The sequence below is a fragment of the Limanda limanda genome, chromosome 18, assembly GCF_963576545.1.
Source record: "Limanda limanda chromosome 18, fLimLim1.1, whole genome shotgun sequence".
NCBI classification, from domain to species: Eukaryota; Metazoa; Chordata; class Actinopteri; order Pleuronectiformes; family Pleuronectidae; genus Limanda; species Limanda limanda.
In genome coordinates this window covers 181,221-200,420 of record NC_083653.1, presented here as the reverse complement: position 1 = coordinate 200,420, position 19,200 = coordinate 181,221, and the positions used below count along the sequence as shown (strand labels likewise).

The following is a 19,200-nucleotide window of genomic DNA, read 5'->3' as shown; positions in this document are numbered from 1 at the left end:
GGTCACTCAGTTCCAGCCTCACTTGAACCAATAGAACAGACAGTTTTTCGGGAGCCTCCACTCTCCATACGACTGCGTGGAATCGCCCACACACGTTTTTCCTCTGAGTGGGGAAACAACCACAGACTTTTATCCTTTGTTATCCTGCTAGAAACCAGAGAGTGTACGAGCCGCTGAGAGCCTGTCTCTCATTGGTCGCAACGAAGGACCTCAACATCCAAATCACATACCAAGTGTTGCCGTTGCCTATCAGACCTCTATCAACCATGAGACAAGTTAAATCATCCGAACGATGGCGGCACGGCGCCCGGCTGAACACTGACACTCATGAACTTTGACCTGTCACCCCAGAGCAGGAAGGGATATCATCGAATATTTTCAAAATAAATGCTGCTTTAGAAGAACTTTGTTCAAGTATTAAAAATGTAAATGATTGATTTACAATGGCTGTTCTTGTGAAAGAATAAAAAATTCAAACTTACATTTTTTGTTGTTTGTCACAAACTTCTATTTTTGATCATCTTTAGTTAAAATGGGAATATATAAATACATTTGACTAAAACACAATCAATTATCAAAGTATAGCTTTTTATGAAATAATATTAAAAATATTGTTGTCATACATGTTTGTTTTTTCATCAGTCCAAGGTTACTCTGCACATATTATATTTTTATCTAAATTTACTTTATCAAAAATATCATAATGAATCTTTATCTATTTGTTCATGATCATTTTCTAAATAAATCAGTCAATGATTTTATTATTACTGAACCACGACATTTATTCTTCATTTTATACATAATTTGTTTCATTTTGAAATCTCTAAATTGGATTAAATGATTAAGATTTAGATTTTCACACAAAACATCTAAAGTGATGAAGAAGAAGGTTGTTTGAGTTTATCGGGACAAAGAAACTCTGAGATAACACAAAGTTGTTTTAATGATTGTGTGTTTGTGTCACGTTACAAGAACAAAGAAGAAAATAAAGACGAATTCTAGTGAAAATTTGACATTTGTTTGTTTCTTCAACACACAAACATCTGTTAAAAAAATTCATTCATTATTTAACATTTTCTCTAAAGTAAAAGTTACATTTACCTTCTTTACATGTATTTAAAAGATGAAAGTTTGTTTCTCAACAGACACACTTGAAACATTAACACAATAATACTGATTATCTTTATTAATCTTCACTTTGATTTGAGCCTCAGTTGGGTTTAAATGTTTGTCGACACAACCTGACTTCGCTCGGGTTCCAGCCCTGAAGATACGAGTTTCTATTTGAGTCAAGACTCCGAGATAAAGAGACACACACACTCGAGTCATCACAAAACACGTGTCACATTTCAATCTATTTCTGCTCTGCTCTTTTTATCAGAAACGTCAGAACCAACTTTAAACCTTCTGTGAATTTGAAAATGTTTAGTTTTAGAGATTTAACACACATTTAATCATTGCATTATTTTTCACACATGTTTATTCACTAGCCTCATATTTTGTTTCCAGAACAAACATTAAAACAAATCCTGAATCAAACTGAATTGATACATTTGAAATTATTTAGGTAAATATAAATTAATTAAGTTCAAATAAATAAACAAACTCATGCACTGAATTTAGTATTTCCATCAAAATAAACATGAAATAAAATGTACTAAGAGGTGAGAAGGCTTTTTAAACACTTAACTGGGTCAAGAACTTTTCAGTCAGCAACATTTTCTTTGAATAATAAAAAGTGACATAAAAAGTTGATGGTTGCAATGATTGAACTGTAGAGCACACAGAGATTAGTTCTGTTCCTGTAAGTCAATTCTAAATGAAGAAGTGTCCGAGTCTTTATCTGCATCCAGATAAGCATTGAAACTCTACTTTCCTTAAATGGACTTAAACAGCCAAAGGTCCTGAATCTGCCCTCCAGGCGCTTCAATGTCCCAGGACAAATTTAGTTTGACCTTTCTTTTCTTCAGCAGTTATCTCCTAATTTGGTCCCAAGTGACACTTTATAAACGGCCCCCGGCAGCAAAGACTGTGCAGATCTTCTTCTGTGTTTGTTCTCGGTTAAGACTGCTGACGACCTCCACCGTCAAACATGGGAGACGCTCTGATGGCGGAGTTTGGGAAAGCGGCTCCTTTCCTAAGAAAGTCAGACAAAGAGCGTCTTGAAGCTCAGACCAGACGTTTTGACATCAAGACTGAATGTTTTGTAGTGGACGATAAAGTTGAATATGTGAAGGGACAAATCCAGAGCAAAGATGGAGGGATGGTGACTGTCAAGAAGGCTGATGGAACAACTGTCACGGTGAAGGAGTCTGATGTTCACCCCCAAAACCCGCCAAAATTTGATAAAATTGAAGACATGGCAATGTTCACTTTCCTCCATGAGCCCGCCGTGCTGTTCAACCTCAAAGAGCGTTACGCAGCGTGGATGATCTACACCTACTCCGGGCTCTTCTGTGTCACCGTCAACCCCTACAAGATGCTTCCTGTCTACGACTCTGAGGTGGTGGCTGCCTACAGGGGGAAGAAGAGAACCGAGGCCCCCCCTCACATATTCTCAATCTCTGATAACGCCTACCAGTACATGCTGACTGACCGAGAGAACCAGTCTGTTCTCATCACCGGAGAATCCGGAGCAGGAAAGACTGTGAACACTAAAAGAGTCATCCAGTACTTTGCCAGCATCGCAGCTGTCGGTGGTGGAGGCAAAAAAGACACCAGCAAGGGTACACTGGAGGACCAGATCATCCAGGCCAATCCTGCACTGGAGGCCTTCGGCAACGCCAAAACGCTGAGAAACGACAACTCGTCTCGTTTTGGAAAATTCATTCGAATTCACTTTGGTACGACTGGCAAACTGTCATCTGCCGACATCGAGACCTACCTGCTGGAGAAGTCACGCATCACTTTTCAGCTTAAGGCTGAGAGGAACTATCACATTTTTTACCAGATCCTGTCCAATCAGAAGCCAGAGCTGCTGGACATGCTGCTGATCACCAACAACCCGTACGACTACTCCTACATCTCCCAAGGAGAGGTAACCGTAGCCTCCATCGATGACTCGGAGGAGCTGATGGCCACCGACAGTGCCTTCGATGTGCTCGGCTTCACTCCAGAAGAGAAGATGGGTGTCTATAAGCTTACTGGTGCAATCATGCACTACGGCAACATGAAGTTCAAACAGAAGCAGCGTGAGGAGCAGGGTGAACCTGACGGGACGGAGGCTGCTGATAAATCCACCTACCTGATGGGGCTGAACTCTGCCGACCTCATCAAGGGCCTGTGTCATCCCAGGGTCAAGGTAGGAAATGAATATGTCACCAAAGGCCAAAGTGTGGACCAAGTCTACTACGCCATCGGTGCTCTGGCCAAGTCAGTGTATGAAAAGATGTTTAACTGGATGGTGGTGAGAATTAACCAATCCCTGGCCACCAAACAGCACCGTCAGTACTTCATAGGAGTGCTGGACATAGCTGGATTTGAGATCTTTGATTTAAACACCTTTGAGCAGCTGTGCATCAACTACACTAACGAGAAACTGCAACAGTTTTTCAACCATCACATGTTTGTGCTGGAGCAAGAGGAGTACAAGAAGGAAGGGATTGATTGGGAGTTCATTGACTTTGGGATGGACTTACAAGCTTGTATCGACCTAATTGAGAAGCCGCTTGGGATCCTGTCAATTCTGGAGGAAGAATGCATGTTTCCCAAAGCCAGTGACCAGACTTTCAAGTCCAAGCTCTACGATAATCATCTGGGCAAGAACAAGATGTTTGAGAAGCCGAAGGCAGCAAAGGGGAAAGCAGAGGCTCATTTCGCCCTGGTTCACTATGCTGGTACTGTGGACTATAACATTGGTGGTTGGCTGGTCAAAAACAAAGATCCCCTGAATGAAACCGTGGTCGGTCTTTACCAGAAATCTTCTCTGAAGCTCCTCAGTGTGTTGTTTTCAAGTTATTCAGGGACTGATGGTGGTGACAAGGGAAGTGGAAAAGGAGCCAAAAAGAAAGGCTCCTCATTTCAGACGGTGTCTGCACTTCACAGGGAAAACCTGAATAAACTAATGAACAACCTAAAGACCACACATCCTCACTTTGTCCGCTGTCTAATTCCTAATGATCAGAAAACCCCAGGAGTCATGGACAACTGCCTTGTGATGCACCAGCTGCGCTGTAACGGTGTCCTAGAAGGTATCAGAATCTGCAGGAAGGGTTTCCCAAACAGGGTGCATTATGGCGACTTCAAACAGCGGTACAGGATCCTTAATGCCTCTGCCATTCCTGAGGGTCAATTCATCGACTGTAAGAAAAGTGCTGAGAAGTTGCTGGGATCACTTGACATTGACCACACTCAGTACAGGTTTGGCCACACAAAGGTTTTCTTCAAAGCTGGCTTGCTGGGAACTCTGGAGGAAATGCGAGATGAGCAACTCTCTCGGATCATCACCAGGATCCAGGCTAATGCCCGGGCTCTCCTCATGAGGGCACAGTTTGCTAAACTAGTGGAACGTAGGGATGCTCTAATGGTCATCCAGTGGAACCTTCGCTCTTTCCTTGGTGTAAAGAATTGGCCCTGGATGAAGCTGTTCTTCAAGATCAAACCTTTGCTAAAGAGCGCTGAATCCGAGAAAGAGATGGCCAACATGAAAGACGAGTTCAACAAGCTAAAAGAAGCGCTGGAGAAATCCGAAGCGAGACGAAAGGAAATAGAGGAGAAAATGGTGACTCTTCTCCAAGAGAAGAATGATCTGACTCTCCAAATCCACTCTGAACAGGATACTCTGACAGACGCTGAAGAACGCTGTGAACAGCTTATAAAGAGCAAGATTCAACTGGAGGCCAAGCTGAAGGAGCTGACAGAAAGACTCGAAGATGAAGAAGAGCTGAATGCAGACCTCACAGCAAAGAAACGCAAACTTGAGGATGAATGCTCCGAGTTGAAGAAAGATATCGATGACCTGGAGCTGACTCTGGCCAAAGTTGAGAAAGAGAAACACGCTACAGAGAATAAGGTGAAAAACCTAACGGAGGAAATGGCTTCCCAGGATGAGACCGTCATGAAACTGACCAAAGAGAAGAAGGCACTGCAGGAGGCTCACCAGCAGACACTGGATGACCTTCAGAGTGAAGAGGACAAGGCCAACAGTTTAAACAAAGCTAAAGCTAAGCTGGAGCAACAGGTAGATGATTTGGAGGGCTCGCTGGAGCAAGAGAAGAAAGTCAGGATGGACCTTGAGCGCTCAAAGAGGAAGCTCGAAGGAGACCTGAAACTGACCCAGGAGGGTTTGATGGATTTGGAGAATGATAAACAACAGCTGGAAGAAAAGCTCAAGAAAAAAGACTTTGAAGTTGTCCAAATTATTTCAAGACTAGAAGATGAACAGGTGGCTTCGGTTCAGCTCCAGAAGAAGCTGAAAGAAAACCAGGCGAGAATTGAGGAGCTGGAAGAAGAGCTGGACGCTGAGCGTGCAGCCCGGGCCAAAGTGGAGAAGCAGCGCTCCGATCTTTCCCGCGAGCTGGAGGACATCAGTGAACGCCTGGAAGAAGCAGGTGGAGCAACATCGGCTCAGGTGGAGCTGAGCAAGAAAAGAGATGCTGAATTTCAGAAGCTGCGAAGGGAACTGGAAGAATCCACTCTCCACCATGAGGCTACTGCTGCCACCCTGAGGAAGAAACATGCAGACAGTGTCGCTGAACTGGGTGAGCAGATTGACAACCTGCAGCGAGTGAAGCAGAAGCTGGAAAAAGAAAAGAGTGAGCTCAAGCTTGAGCTGGATGACTTGTCTTCTAACATGGAGAGTGTTGTGAAGGCCAAGTCAAACATTGAGAAGATCTGTCGTACGATGGAAGACAACATGAATGAGTACAAGAGTAAATATGAGGAAGCTCAACGAAGTGTCAATGACTTGAACTCACAGAGGGCCAAGCTGCTCACTGAGAACGGGGAATTTGGACGCCAGCTGGAGGAGAAGGAGTGTCTGATATCACAGCTTACTAGAGGGAAGAATTCGTACAACCAGCAGGTAGAAGATCTACGCAGACAGCTAGAAGAGGAGATCAAGGCAAAGAATGCCCTCGCCCATGCTGTGCAGTCTGCTCGTCATGACTGTGATCTGCTCCGAGAACAGTTTGAAGAAGAGCAGGAAGCAAAGGCTGAGCTGCAGAGAGCTCTGTCCAAATCGAACACAGAGGTCTCAGCATGGAGGACAAAATATGAAACTGATGGAATTCAGAGAACAGAAGAGCTGGAAGAAGCCAAAAAGAAGCTTGTTCAGAGACTTCAGGAAGCAGAGGAGGCCATTGAGGCAGTGAACGCAAAGTGTTCATCTCTTGAGAAGACCAAACATCGCCTCCAAAATGAGATCGAAGACCTAATGCTGGACCTCGAGAGATCCAATGCAGCATCTGCTGCACTGGACAAGAAGCAAAGAGCCTTTGACAAAGTCTTGGCAGAGTGGAAGCAGAAATTTGAGGAGTCACAGTGTGAGCTGGAGGCCTCCCAGAAGGAGGCTCGGTCTCTGAGTACTGAACTCTTCAAACTGAGAAATGCCTATGAAGAGAGTCTTGATCAACTCGAGAGCTTGAAGAGAGAGAACAAAAACCTCCAGGAGGAGATCTCGGATCTCACTGACCAGCTGGGAGAAGGTGGCAGAAGTGCCCATGAACTGGAGAAGATCCGGAAGCAGCTTGATCAAGAAAAGGCTGAGCTCCAGTCGGCACTGGAGGAGGCAGAAGGTTCGTTGGAGCATGAAGAGAGCAAGATCCTGCGAGCTCAACTTGAATTCAACCAGGTGAAGGCCGAGATGGAGCGGAAAGTGGCTGAGAAAGACGAGGAAATGGATCAGGCCAAGAGAAACTACCAACGCATGCTTGAGTCACTTCAGTCCTCTCTGGAATCTGAGACCAGGAGCCGCAATGAGGCCCTGAGAGTCAAGAAGAAGATGGAAGGGGATCTAAACGAGATGGAGATTCAGCTCTGCCAAGCTAACAGGCAGGCAGCTGAGGCCCAAAAACAGCTCAAGAGCCTCCAGGCCTTCCTGAAGGACACTCAACTGCAGCTGGATGATACACAGCATGGCAACGATGACCTGAGAGAGAACATCGCTCTCCTTGAACGACGAAACAACCTGATCCAGGCCGAGCTTGATGAACTGAGGGCTGCTCTCGAGCAGACGGAAAGAAGTCGGAAACTTGCTGAACAGGAGCTCACTGACGCAAGTGAGCGAATGCAACTTCTACACTCCCAGAACACTAGCCTGATCAACCAGAAGAAGAAGCAGGAAACAGATCTCCTCCACCTGCAGAATGAGACCGAGGAGGCCATACAGGAGAATCGCAATGCTGAGGAGAAGGCAAAGAAAGCCATCACAGATGCAGCCATGATGGCTGAGGAGCTCAAGAAGGAGCAGGACACCAGCGCCCATCTGGAGCGCATGAAGAAGAACATGGAGCAGACCATCAAAGACCTGCAGCACCGTCTGGACGAGGCCGAGCAAATTGCCATGAAGGGCGGCAAGAAGCAGCTCCAGAAACTGGAGGCTCGCATCAAAGAGCTGGAGAACGAGCTGGAGGCCGAGCAGAAGAGGGGAACCGAATCTGTCAAAGGGGTTCGCAAGTACGAACGCCGCAACAAGGAGCTCACCTACCAGACTGAGGAAGACCGCAAGAACATGGCTCGCCTCCAGGACCTGGTGGACAAACTACAGCTAAAGGTCAAGTCCTACAAACACGCAGCTGAGGAGGCTGAGGAGGCGGCAAACACCAACATGGCCAAACTACGCAAACTGCAGCACGAGTTGGACGAGGCGGAGGAGAGAGCCGACATCGCCGACTCGCAGGTGAACAAGTTGAGGGCAAAGACCAGGGATGGATCCTCCAAGAAGGGCCTGGATGAGTGAGGAGGTCCCAGGATCCACATCACAGGTGAGGTCACTCAAACAAGAATTCTGTTAAACCTATCTTACTTAAGTCCAGTTAACCACGTACAAATTTACAACTCCTGGAAGTTTGTGTTCCAATGTTTTTAAAATCACATCACAGATTTAAACAGTTTATTTTTGTTGTTGATATAATGCCGTCCGTCTGATTTGATTGACAGGTGTTCCTGCTTGTGGGCGATTGGAGATCTGCAGCTGAAGCTAAGCGCAGCAGTTATTGTTTTTCTGATCTGACATTAGCAGTAGAATTCTCCCCTTTGACCTCTGATCCCCACTGTGCTGTTTTGTTAAGAACATTTAAAAAAAACATGTTGCTGTTTTGTTTGTATCTGGTGTGAACGTTTATGTGGACGATGGAAAGGAACATCAACGATTTGATTTGAACATGGGGTCGAGCTAACCATAACCCTTCAACTGGTGGGTTTCTCTATGCATCATAACGTCCTGCCCTCATTATGTTAGGATTTGGCCTTTAAAATTCAACTGGATTAAATGCCTTTTATTTTAGTTCATTCATCAAGTTTTGGAAATGTCTAAAACAAAAGTCTGTGACTTAGAGAATCGTCCATGTCCCTTCCACTAACATGGAGGATGTGGGGTTAATGTCCTATGCTGCAACCTTTTGTTATTCATCTTTAAATACAGTCTATTGTCCGATTCACCTCGTTTCTGCATCTCAATAAAACTGTGTCCGCCCTCTTTCCTGCTCTTGCATCTGTTTCTGTGAAAAATAAAAAATCTGCCAGCCCCCCCCACTGGCAATTGACTGTAACTGCAAAAGCAAAAATAGTTTATTGAACAAACCAATACAAATATAATTAATTGCCTCTTCTAGCACTGGGTCTATTATTTAATATTTCATGATTTTTATGATAATTGATGTAGTTTTAGAACACTCAATAAATACAAACCATTTGATTTCTTCAAGTACAGAAAGTAACGTTTGCTGTAGTTTCATAGAATGTTGTTGTTCATTCAATTTAATCACATCCATCATGATGCACTGAATTTATTAATTTGTCTAAATCCTCAGAGAAAATATATTCTGCTGCTGCTGCAATAGAAAAAAGGTTAAACAAGTTAACATGTTAAAAATGTTGCTGTTGCTTCCAAAACAAGATGAATGCTTTCACGCAATCTGTGTTCTATACTAGAATAAAATATTTGATTTACATCCTGTTTATTTGTAATATTCAGTCAAGTGCTGCATCAGCAGTGGAGTTAAACAGCAGAGCTAATTATCCACTACAGTAACTCTCTGCTTGTATCCAGTCTCCACTTCTGACTTGAGTACAGTACTCTAGTAAATGTACTAAGAGTGAGTAAACAGCGCTCCCGTGTGGACAGACAATGAACTGCAACAGAAACCGTTAAAACAACACACTTTAAAATAATATATATATTTTATAATCACATTAATACTGATAGAGCTTTAAGTAATAGTCTATTATCCATCAATTATCTATGTATTAAATAAGTGTTACAGATATTATAACACACGCAAATAAAGATATAAGGTAAAAAGTGAGGAGCGAGACACTTTGTTTATTAAGAACTGAAGAAAAAGGCGTTTTATTTTCCAGACATCAGACATTTTCCTAAAACATCAGAAACTTGACGCCGACATGAGGCGAAACCTCGAGTCTAATGACGACACTTGTATGTTCAGTACTGAGCCAGAAGAGGGCGGATCTGGTCTGGTCTGAAGTAGCCTGGGATTCACTAAACTTCATTTGATTGAACTGGTATCGGTGGATTCTGAACTGGATTCAGCTAAAGTCCTCTTGCATTGAGCGACTCTAAAGTGCCTTGGTTTGTTTGGGTCAGTCAGAACCTGGTTTGGGATTTCAGAGACTAGTTGACGTTTTCTGATCTGGTTAGAGTTGCTTGGACCTGGTTTAGTTTGGAACTGGTTTGGGTTAGAAATGGTTTAGACTGAATGTGAACTGTGTGCGACAGTTGTGACCTTCAGGAGTCGGGATGGTCTGAAGTGTTGGTTTAGGATTCTTTATGCTGTGAAAGTTGTTTATATAAACAGGAAGTGATGACATGTGAAGCTCGACGACCTTGATGAAAGCAGCGTTACGACTCATCAGGAGAAAGGAAGTCAAGATGTCAGACAGTAATCAGAACATCATGGCTAGTGTTTAACTTCTTTATAATCTTTCACCTGGGGAGTATCCCACCCATCCCCCATCATGCATCACTGAAGAAGACAGTAAAGAAACAGACGTGCACTGCAGCTCCAGCTGTTGTAGCAAAGGCACCAATCACAGAATCAGCAAATAGAATCTTATTCCTCCAGAAAGAAAAACTTGCAACGTTCATCTTCAGATTTTAGGATTCTGGGACATCAGAGCTAAAAAACGTAAACATTTTCCTGACAGTAAACGTTTCTCTCCCTCACTGCTGGTGATACCAGCAGCTCACACTGGGACAGATGCATGATGGGAGTTTCCTGGACAGGCCAGCAGACCTGTGGTCCATTCTGTCTCTTTCCACCTGCCAAGGTGACTTTGGTGCATTCTAGTGTTGAAATGATTGGTTGACACTGGACGGTACAGGAATAAACAGTTGGGGGTCTTTGGGGGTCTTTAAGAGTGTGACTACTCAGATTGTCCAGACTTAAAGCTGTGAACATGTGACCTCCACGGCATCTTATCAAAATAAAAGCCCGGCTGCTTTCGCAGTACGAGCGCATGGGTTATGCATATACTTTAAAAGTGCAGATTAAGATTTTTGGGGTTCAAGTGCATACGTTTGTTCTCACAGTTATGGCTTTCTTGGGTCATAAACTAGAATAAGAGGATGTTAAGGATGATTCTATAGTCTCTTGGTATGTTTGGAGTTATAGTGGCTCCTCATGTCTTTACGGAGGCGGAACTTCTCGCCACAGACGCCGCAGATGTACAGGTGGACGTCCATGTGTTTTTCCAGCTGCTCTCCACCAGGAAAGATCTGGAAACAAACTTGACAGATGGTTTCTCCTGCGGACAGGTGGGAGATCATGTGTCGGACGTGGTCGTGCTTGAGGAAGGTTCCCTGGTCGCAGACCGGACACACGTAGCGCGCCATGCCTTTGTGCATGTCTGTGTGGAGGCGGAGCTGGCGCTCCCGCAGGAACTGCTTCCCGCAGGTCTGGCAGGTGAACTGCTTCTCCTTGGTGTGGACGGTGTAGTGCTCCCGCAGGTGGCAGCGCTGGTAGAAGCCTTTTCCGCAAATGCTGCAGAAGTGTTTGCGGCGGTGATCTGGTTCGGCGCCCTCCTCCATCAGCACCGGGCGGAACAGCTCCTGGTCGTGGCAGGACAAGGCGTGCTCCAGCGCCACGCCCTCATTCTGGAAGAGTAGGCCGCAGTGAGGGCAGGCCAGGTCGCCGGCCTCCAGCAGCCCCTCCTCCATCCCCTGCGGCTCCTCCAGCAGCGAGGAGTCCGACTCACCACCTTGTGATTCTCCACAGCGCTCCGCGTGCTCCTGAAGCTGCCGCCCTTTGATCAACACCTGACCGCAGCGTCCGCAGGCACATATGTGGCCCATGTGGTTGGACAGGTAGTGGGCCGACTGGTCCTCCTCCGTTAACAGAGCGCCACAGAGCTCACAGGGGGCGTCGGCCTCTTGCTTCTCGTCTTTAACTTTACGAAGTTTCACAGGAATCCCCGAGTCGTCGCAGCTGGACACGTGGACTTCAGAAGGCTCGCTGCTGTTCTCCAGGCCCGAGACGTTGGGCTTGGGCTCCCGGTCCGACCCCGGCCCCTCCCTCAACGGGTCTTTATGTGTGACGTCATTAAACCTGGAGCTACAGTCTCTCTTGGCACGCTCGCCGACTCGGACCTCTTCTATTTCAGGGAACAGGATTTCTTCAGGTTCGGTCTTGATGGAGATGCTCCCAGTGGACCGGGGCTCGCCATCGGTCCCAGCTGCCACCGACCTGATGGCGAGGTCAGAGTTGTCCTTGGCCTCTGGCCACTCCTCCTCGCCTTTACAGTGAAGCCTGTGTTCCTCAACGCTCTCAGATGCAGAGCTTTCAGCTTTATTGGATTCGTTGTCGCCCTCTGCGTGACCTCTGGGAGGATGGTAGGCCTTCCGGTTGGTGCAGGTCAGGATGTGCTCGATTAAAAGCTTCTCACAGCTGAAGACGAAGCCGCAGTCATCGCAGGTGTAGGTGCGGCCGAACCGAGGTCGGTCTTTGAGAGTTGAACCTCTGCCGCTGGACCTCTTCCTCAAGTCACATGGCTGCTCGACTGCTCCGTCCACAGCTGGGGGGGCCGCGATCAGAGGCGTGTTCACCGCCTCCTCCTCCACCACCACGGGCCTGGGGACGGTTGCCGGGACAGCCGGACGTCCGGCGCCGCTGCTGACAGGTTTCGGTAAGTGCTCCGCTTCCGGTGCAGCAGGCTTCTGCTTCTCATACATGCGAACTCCAAACATCATTTTCCCACTAGCGGCGCCGGTGGAGGAGCTGGAGGAGGAGGAGGAGGAGGCAGAGGAGGACGGCGTGAGGTTGGAGCTCCTGATGTCCCTGAGATCCTCCAGCGAGTCAGGGATGTAGTACATCTGCAGGTACGCCATGGACGACTTGAGCTCATCAAACTCGTAGCTGCCCACCACGATGCGTCCCAGGTACATGAGCTGCAGGATGAGGTCGAAGCACTCGGCGCTGATCTGCATGTTGCTGAGGTCCAGCCGGCCCGTCCCCTGCTGGTCCCGGATAAACATCATCCTGAAGTAGGAGCTGCAGGCCGCCAGGACGGCCTTGTGCGCCCGGAAGTAAATGTCCCCGATGGCGATGAGGCAGTCGCACAGGAAGCCCCACTCGCGCTGGTTGTTGAGCTGCTGGAGGACGTGGTCGCTGTGGCTCGGCCTCGCCATCGCCCTGCGGACAGGAGAGGAAACCATGGAGACAGAAGTTAGACGGGCGCTGGGGGGAGACTTCTCTCCTGAATCAACTCAACTGGATCAGAGTGTGACCTCAGGAACCCACGTGAACTTCTGCCTGAAAGGTTCATGTAACGCCACTGAGCAGAAAATCATCCCTGACACGGTTTGTTCATCTGATCCAGAGACAACATGTCCTGAAGGCTCAGGACATCAGGAGACAATCCCATTTGATTTGTCCTGTTTCAATGATGCAGGTTTCAGACGAGTCTGAGAGACAGGTGGGACATGTCCCTGGACACAACCTCATGGGGTCTTCTAGAGACAGGTGGGACATGTCCCTGTACACAACCTCATGGGGTCTTCTAGAGACAGGTGGGACATGTCCCTGGACACAACCTCATGGCGTCTTCTAGAGACAGGTGGGACATGTCCCTGTACACAACCTCATGGGGTCTTCTAGAGACAGGTGGGACATGTCCCTGTACACAACCTCATGGCGTCTTCTAGAGACAGGTGGGACATGTCCCTGTACACAACCTCATGGGGTCTTCTAGAGACAGGTGGGACATGTCCCTGTACACAACCTCATGGCGTCTTCTAGAGACAGGTGGGACATGTCCCTGTACACAACCTCATGGCGTCTTCTAGAGACAGGTGGGACATGTCCCTGGACACAACCTCATGGTGTCTTCTAGAGACAGGTGAGACATGCCCTGTACACAACCTCATGGTGTCTTCTAGAGACAGGTGGGACATGTCCCTGTACACAACCTCATGGCGTCTTCTAGAGACATATGAGACATGTCCCTGTACACTACCTCATGGCGTCTTCTAGAGACAGGTGAGACATGTCCCTGGACACAACCTCATGGCGTCTTCTAGAGACAGGTGGGACATGTCCCTGGACACAACCTCATGGTGTCTTCTAGAGACAGGTGAGACATGTCCCTGTACACTACCTCATGGCGTCTTCTAGAGACAGGTGAGACATGTCCCTGTACACTACCTCATGGCGTCTTCTAGAGACAGGTGGGACATGTCCCTGTACACAACCTCATGGCGTCTTCTAGAGACAGGTGAGACATGTCCCTGTACCCAACTTATGGCGTCTTCTAGAGACAGGTGGGACATGTCCCTGTACACTACCTCATGGCGTCTTCTAGAGACAGGTGGGACATGTCCCTGTACACTACCTCATGGCGTCTTCTAGAGACAGGTGAGACATGTCCCTGGACACTACCTCATGGCGTCTTCTAGAGACAGGTGAGACATGTCCCTGGACACTACCTCATGGTGTCTTCTAGAGACAGGTGAGACATGTCCCTGGACACTACCTCATGGCGTCTTCTAGAGACAGGTGGGACATGTCCCTGTACACAACCTCATGGCGTCTTCTAGAGACAGATGAGACATGTCCCTGGACACAACCTCATGGCGTCTTCTAGAGACAGATGAGACATGTCCCTGTACACTACCTCATGGCGTCTTCTAGAGACAGGTGAGACATGTCCCTGGACACAACCTCATGGCGTCTTCTAGAGACATGTGGGACATGTCCCTGGACACAACCTCATGGTGTCTTCTAGAGACAGGTGAGACATGCCCTGTACACAACCTCATGGTGTCTTCTAGAGACATATGAGACATGTCCCTGTACACTACCTCATGGCGTCTTCTAGAGACAGGTGGGACATGTCCCTGTACACAACCTCATGGCGTCTTCTAGAGACAGGTGAGACATGTCCCTGAACCCAACTTATGGCGTCTTCTAGAGACAGGTGGGACATGTCCCTGTACACTACCTCATGGCGTCTTCTAGAGACAGGTGGGACATGTCCCTGTACACTACCTCATGGCGTCTTCTAGAGACAGGTGAGACATGTCCCTGGACACTACCTCATGGCGTCTTCTAGAGACAGGTGAGACATGTCCCTGGACACTACCTCATGGTGTCTTCTAGAGACAGGTGAGACATGTCCCTGGACACTACCTCATGGCGTCTTCTAGAGACAGGTGGGACATGTCCCTGTACACAACCTCATGGCGTCTTCTAGAGACAGATGAGACATGTCCCTGGACACAACCTCATGGGGTCTTCTAGAGACAGGTGGGACATGTCCCTGTACACAACCTCATGGGGTCTTCTAGAGACAGGTGGGACATGTCCCTGTACACAACCTCATGGCGTCTTCTAGAGACAGGTGGGACATGTCCCTGTACACAACCTCATGGGGTCTTCTAGAGACAGGTGGGACATGTCCCTGTACACAACCTCATGGCGTCTTCTAGAGACAGGTGGGACATGTCCCTGTACACAACCTCATGGGGTCTTCTAGAGACAGGTGGGACATGTCCCTGTACACAACCTCATGGTGTCTTCTAGAGACAGGTGGGACATGTCCCTATACACAACCTCATGGCGTCTTCTAGAGACAGATGAGACATGTCCCTGTACACTACCTCATGGCGTCTTCTAGAGACAGGTGAGACATGTCCCTGGACACAACCTCATGGCGTCTTCTAGAGACATGTGGGACATGTCCCTGGACACAACCTCATGGTGTCTTCTAGAGACAGGTGAGACATGCCCTGTACACAACCTCATGGTGTCTTCTAGAGACAGGTGGGACATGTCCCTGTACACTACCTCATGGCGTCTTCTAGAGACAGGTGGGACATGTCCCTGTACACTACCTCATGGCGTCTTCTAGAGACAGGTGAGACATGTCCCTGGACACTACCTCATGGCGTCTTCTAGAGACAGGTGAGACATGTCCCTGGACACTACCTCATGGTGTCTTCTAGAGACAGGTGAGACATGTCCCTGGACACTACCTCATGGCGTCTTCTAGAGACAGGTGGGACATGTCCCTGTACACTACCTCATGGCGTCTTCTAGAGACAGGTGGGACATGTCCCTGTACACTACCTCAAGGCGTCTTCTAGAGACAGGTGAGACATGTCCCTGGACACTACCTCATGGCGTCTTCTAGAGACAGGTGAGACATGTCCCTGGACACAACCTCATGGCGTCTTCTAGAGACAGGTGGGACATGTCCCTGTACACTACCTCATGGCGTCTTCTAGAGACAGGTGAGACATGTCCCTGGACACTACCTCATGGCGTCTTCTAGAGACAGGTGGGACATGTCCCTGTACACTACCTCATGGCGTCTTCTAGAGACAGGTGGGACATGTCCCTGTACACTACCTCATGGCGTCTTCTAGAGACAGGTGAGACATGTCCCTGGACACTACCTCATGGCGTCTTCTAGAGACAGGTGAGACATGTCCCTGGACACTACCTCATGGTGTCTTCTAGAGACAGGTGAGACATGTCCCTGGACACAACCTCATGGCGTCTTCTAGAGACAGGTGGGACATGTCCCTGGACACAACCTCATGGCGTCTTCTAGAGACAGGTGGGACATGTCCCTGTACACAACCTCATGGGGTCTTCTAGAGACAGGTGGGACATGTCCCTGTACACAACCTCATGGCGTCTTCTAGAGACAGGTGGGACATGTCCCTGTACACAACCTCATGGGGTCTTCTAGAGACAGGTGGGACATGTCCCTGTACACAACCTCATGGTGTCTTCTAGAGACAGGTGGGACATGTCCCTATACACAACCTCATGGCGTCTTCTAGAGACAGATGAGACATGTCCCTGTACACTACCTCATGGCGTCTTCTAGAGACAGGTGAGACATGTCCCTGGACACAACCTCATGGCGTCTTCTAGAGACATGTGGGACATGTCCCTGGACACAACCTCATGGTGTCTTCTAGAGACAGGTGAGACATGCCCTGTACACAACCTCATGGTGTCTTCTAGAGACAGGTGGGACATGTCCCTGTACACTACCTCATGGCGTCTTCTAGAGACAGGTGGGACATGTCCCTGTACACTACCTCATGGCGTCTTCTAGAGACAGGTGAGACATGTCCCTGGACACTACCTCATGGCGTCTTCTAGAGACAGGTGAGACATGTCCCTGGACACTACCTCATGGTGTCTTCTAGAGACAGGTGAGACATGTCCCTGGACACTACCTCATGGCGTCTTCTAGAGACAGGTGGGACATGTCCCTGTACACTACCTCATGGCGTCTTCTAGAGACAGGTGGGACATGTCCCTGTACACTACCTCAAGGCGTCTTCTAGAGACAGGTGAGACATGTCCCTGGACACTACCTCATGGCGTCTTCTAGAGACAGGTGAGACATGTCCCTGGACACAACCTCATGGCGTCTTCTAGAGACAGGTGGGACATGTCCCTGTACACTACCTCATGGCGTCTTCTAGAGACAGGTGAGACATGTCCCTGGACACTACCTCATGGCGTCTTCTAGAGACAGGTGGGACATGTCCCTGTACACTACCTCATGGCGTCTTCTAGAGACAGGTGGGACATGTCCCTGTACACTACCTCATGGCGTCTTCTAGAGACAGGTGAGACATGTCCCTGGACACTACCTCATGGCGTCTTCTAGAGACAGGTGAGACATGTCCCTGGACACTACCTCATGGTGTCTTCTAGAGACAGGTGAGACATGTCCCTGGACACAACCTCATGGCGTCTTCTAGAGACAGGTGGGACATGTCCCTGGACACAACCTCATGGCGTCTTCTAGAGACAGGTGGGACATGTCCCTGGACACAACCTCATGGCGTCTTCTAGAGACAGGTGGGACATGTCCCTGGACACTACCTCATGTTCGCCCCCTTGTCTTTGTTCTAACAGATATTATATTTCATGCTTGTTATCTGGAGCATCACAAAGGAAACACATGCTTAAGTTTACAAAGATATATTTAAGGAGCTAAAATACTGTTTCAACAATTTATTCAAATTTTTGATTATTATAATTAAATTATTCATTGCTATAATTTTCAGGATATTTTGCCATTTTGATGAGTTTAAAATTGTCTGATACATGTCCATGATTGGTGTCAACACGTGTCTGTAACATGTACGGTTTTCAGTGTGAACACGTCATGTGAGTTTTGTTAAAAGATCTTTAAACTTTTATTGTCAGGAACAAATGTTGAAACTTGAACTCAACTTTTCATTTCGGTTCTGACCCAGAGTTAATAAAGTGCTGCGGTCCGGAGGGTCGGTCTCACCGGGGGAGGTCACACATCCAGCGGCTGGCGGTCCCCGGGGGACCCGCAGCTAGAAACCCGCAGCTCGAGGCCCGACCCCCCGCAGAGAGGAGGCGGTGTGCCCGGGGAGGAGAGCCTGCTTCGGCTCCGACAGGAGAGAGAGGCCGAAAACTAAGATGGAGATTACGGTTAGCTGCGCCTAGCTAACTGCGGTTAGCATCCCCGTGCCGGAAGTCCCCGCACATACCCCTCCAAAATAAAACGTGTAAAACTCTAGAGAGAAAGAAAGTACTGTATAATATATAGAAAATATTTATAAACGTTTAGTTTATTATGTTTAGTTATTAACGGAAAATAATTAAGATAATTATTTTCATCTGAATCTTCTCCACACGCTTTAAACCGTTGATTTCTGGAACATTTTTAATGTTTTGAAAAGCGACACCGGATGTTGTTGATGTAACTGTAATGTTACTGACAAACATGTTACCGCAAACAGCCCCGCCGCCCCCGCATCGAACCCGCATCAGCAGCGGCAGGCCGCGGGGGGGCTCCCTGGCCGGAGGCTCTGAGGGCCGGGCACAAAGTCAACGACTCACCGAGGCTGCTGGAGGCCGGCGGGGGAGCGGGTGTTCCCGGAGGCTGCTGCCGGAGACGAGCTGTGATGGGCCGGGTGTTCCCGGAGGCTGTTGCCGGAGACGAGCTGTGATGGGCCGGGTGTTTCCGGAGGCTGTTGCTGGAGACGAGCTGTGATGGGCCGGGTGTTCCCGGAGGCTGTTGCCGGAGACGAGCTGTGATGGGCCGGGTGTTCCCGGAGGCAGTTGCCGGAGACGAGCTGTGATGGGCCGAGTGTTTCCGGAGGCTGTTGCCGGAGACGAGCTGTGATGGGCCGGGTGTTTCCGGAGGCTGTTGCCGGAGACGAGCTGTGTTCAGGCGGATAAAGTGACGAAGGAGCGGCTTCTTCTTCTGCTCCTCTGCTGGAGGAAACTACTTCCGCACTGCCAGGAAACACACGAAGAAGACACTCAGCGTCCGGTCAAAATAGGGCTTTTCAAATTAAATCAAATCGAAACTGTTTTATTCCTCATTCGGTTTGCTTGATGGATTGTTCTTAAAATAGGTATATTATATATATTATTATATATATTAATATTGGATTCAAATAAACAGTTTTTTATGTTTAATTGTATAAAAAATTATCCATATTAAAACATAAAAAACCAAGAGTACCAGGCTCCATCTACTGAAAACTGGACTTGTGCACAACGAAATATTAAATGA

At 47.9% G+C, this 19,200-nt stretch overlaps 2 protein-coding genes across 3 annotated transcripts; one reads left to right on the top strand and one right to left on the bottom strand.

Moving 5' to 3' along the window:
- The first annotated feature begins 2,092 nt into the window (after window positions 1–2,092).
- Window positions 2,093–7,897, top strand: LOC133024221 (myosin-6-like). The gene has a single exon (XM_061091233.1). The coding sequence runs from the start codon at window positions 2,093–2,095 to the stop codon at window positions 7,895–7,897; it is 5,805 nt and encodes a 1,934-aa protein (XP_060947216.1).
- A 1,564-nt stretch (window positions 7,898–9,461) lies between these two features.
- On the bottom strand, window positions 9,462–18,901 carry zbtb1 (zinc finger and BTB domain containing 1). 2 transcript variants are annotated; one of them, XM_061091234.1, is made up of 2 exons: window positions 18,519–18,901; window positions 9,462–12,806 (listed from the first exon to the last, which is right to left on the bottom strand). In XM_061091234.1, exon 2 carries the CDS (start codon window positions 12,800–12,802, stop codon window positions 10,760–10,762), a length of 2,043 nt encoding a protein of 680 aa, XP_060947217.1. In that variant the 5' UTR covers window positions 12,803–12,806; window positions 18,519–18,901; the 3' UTR covers window positions 9,462–10,759. The 2 variants fall into 2 exon arrangements, with proteins under 2 accessions (XP_060947217.1, XP_060947218.1); XM_061091235.1 differs by lacking the exon at window positions 18,519–18,901 and adding an exon at window positions 17,880–17,971.
- Between the last annotated feature and the right edge of the window lie 299 nt (window positions 18,902–19,200).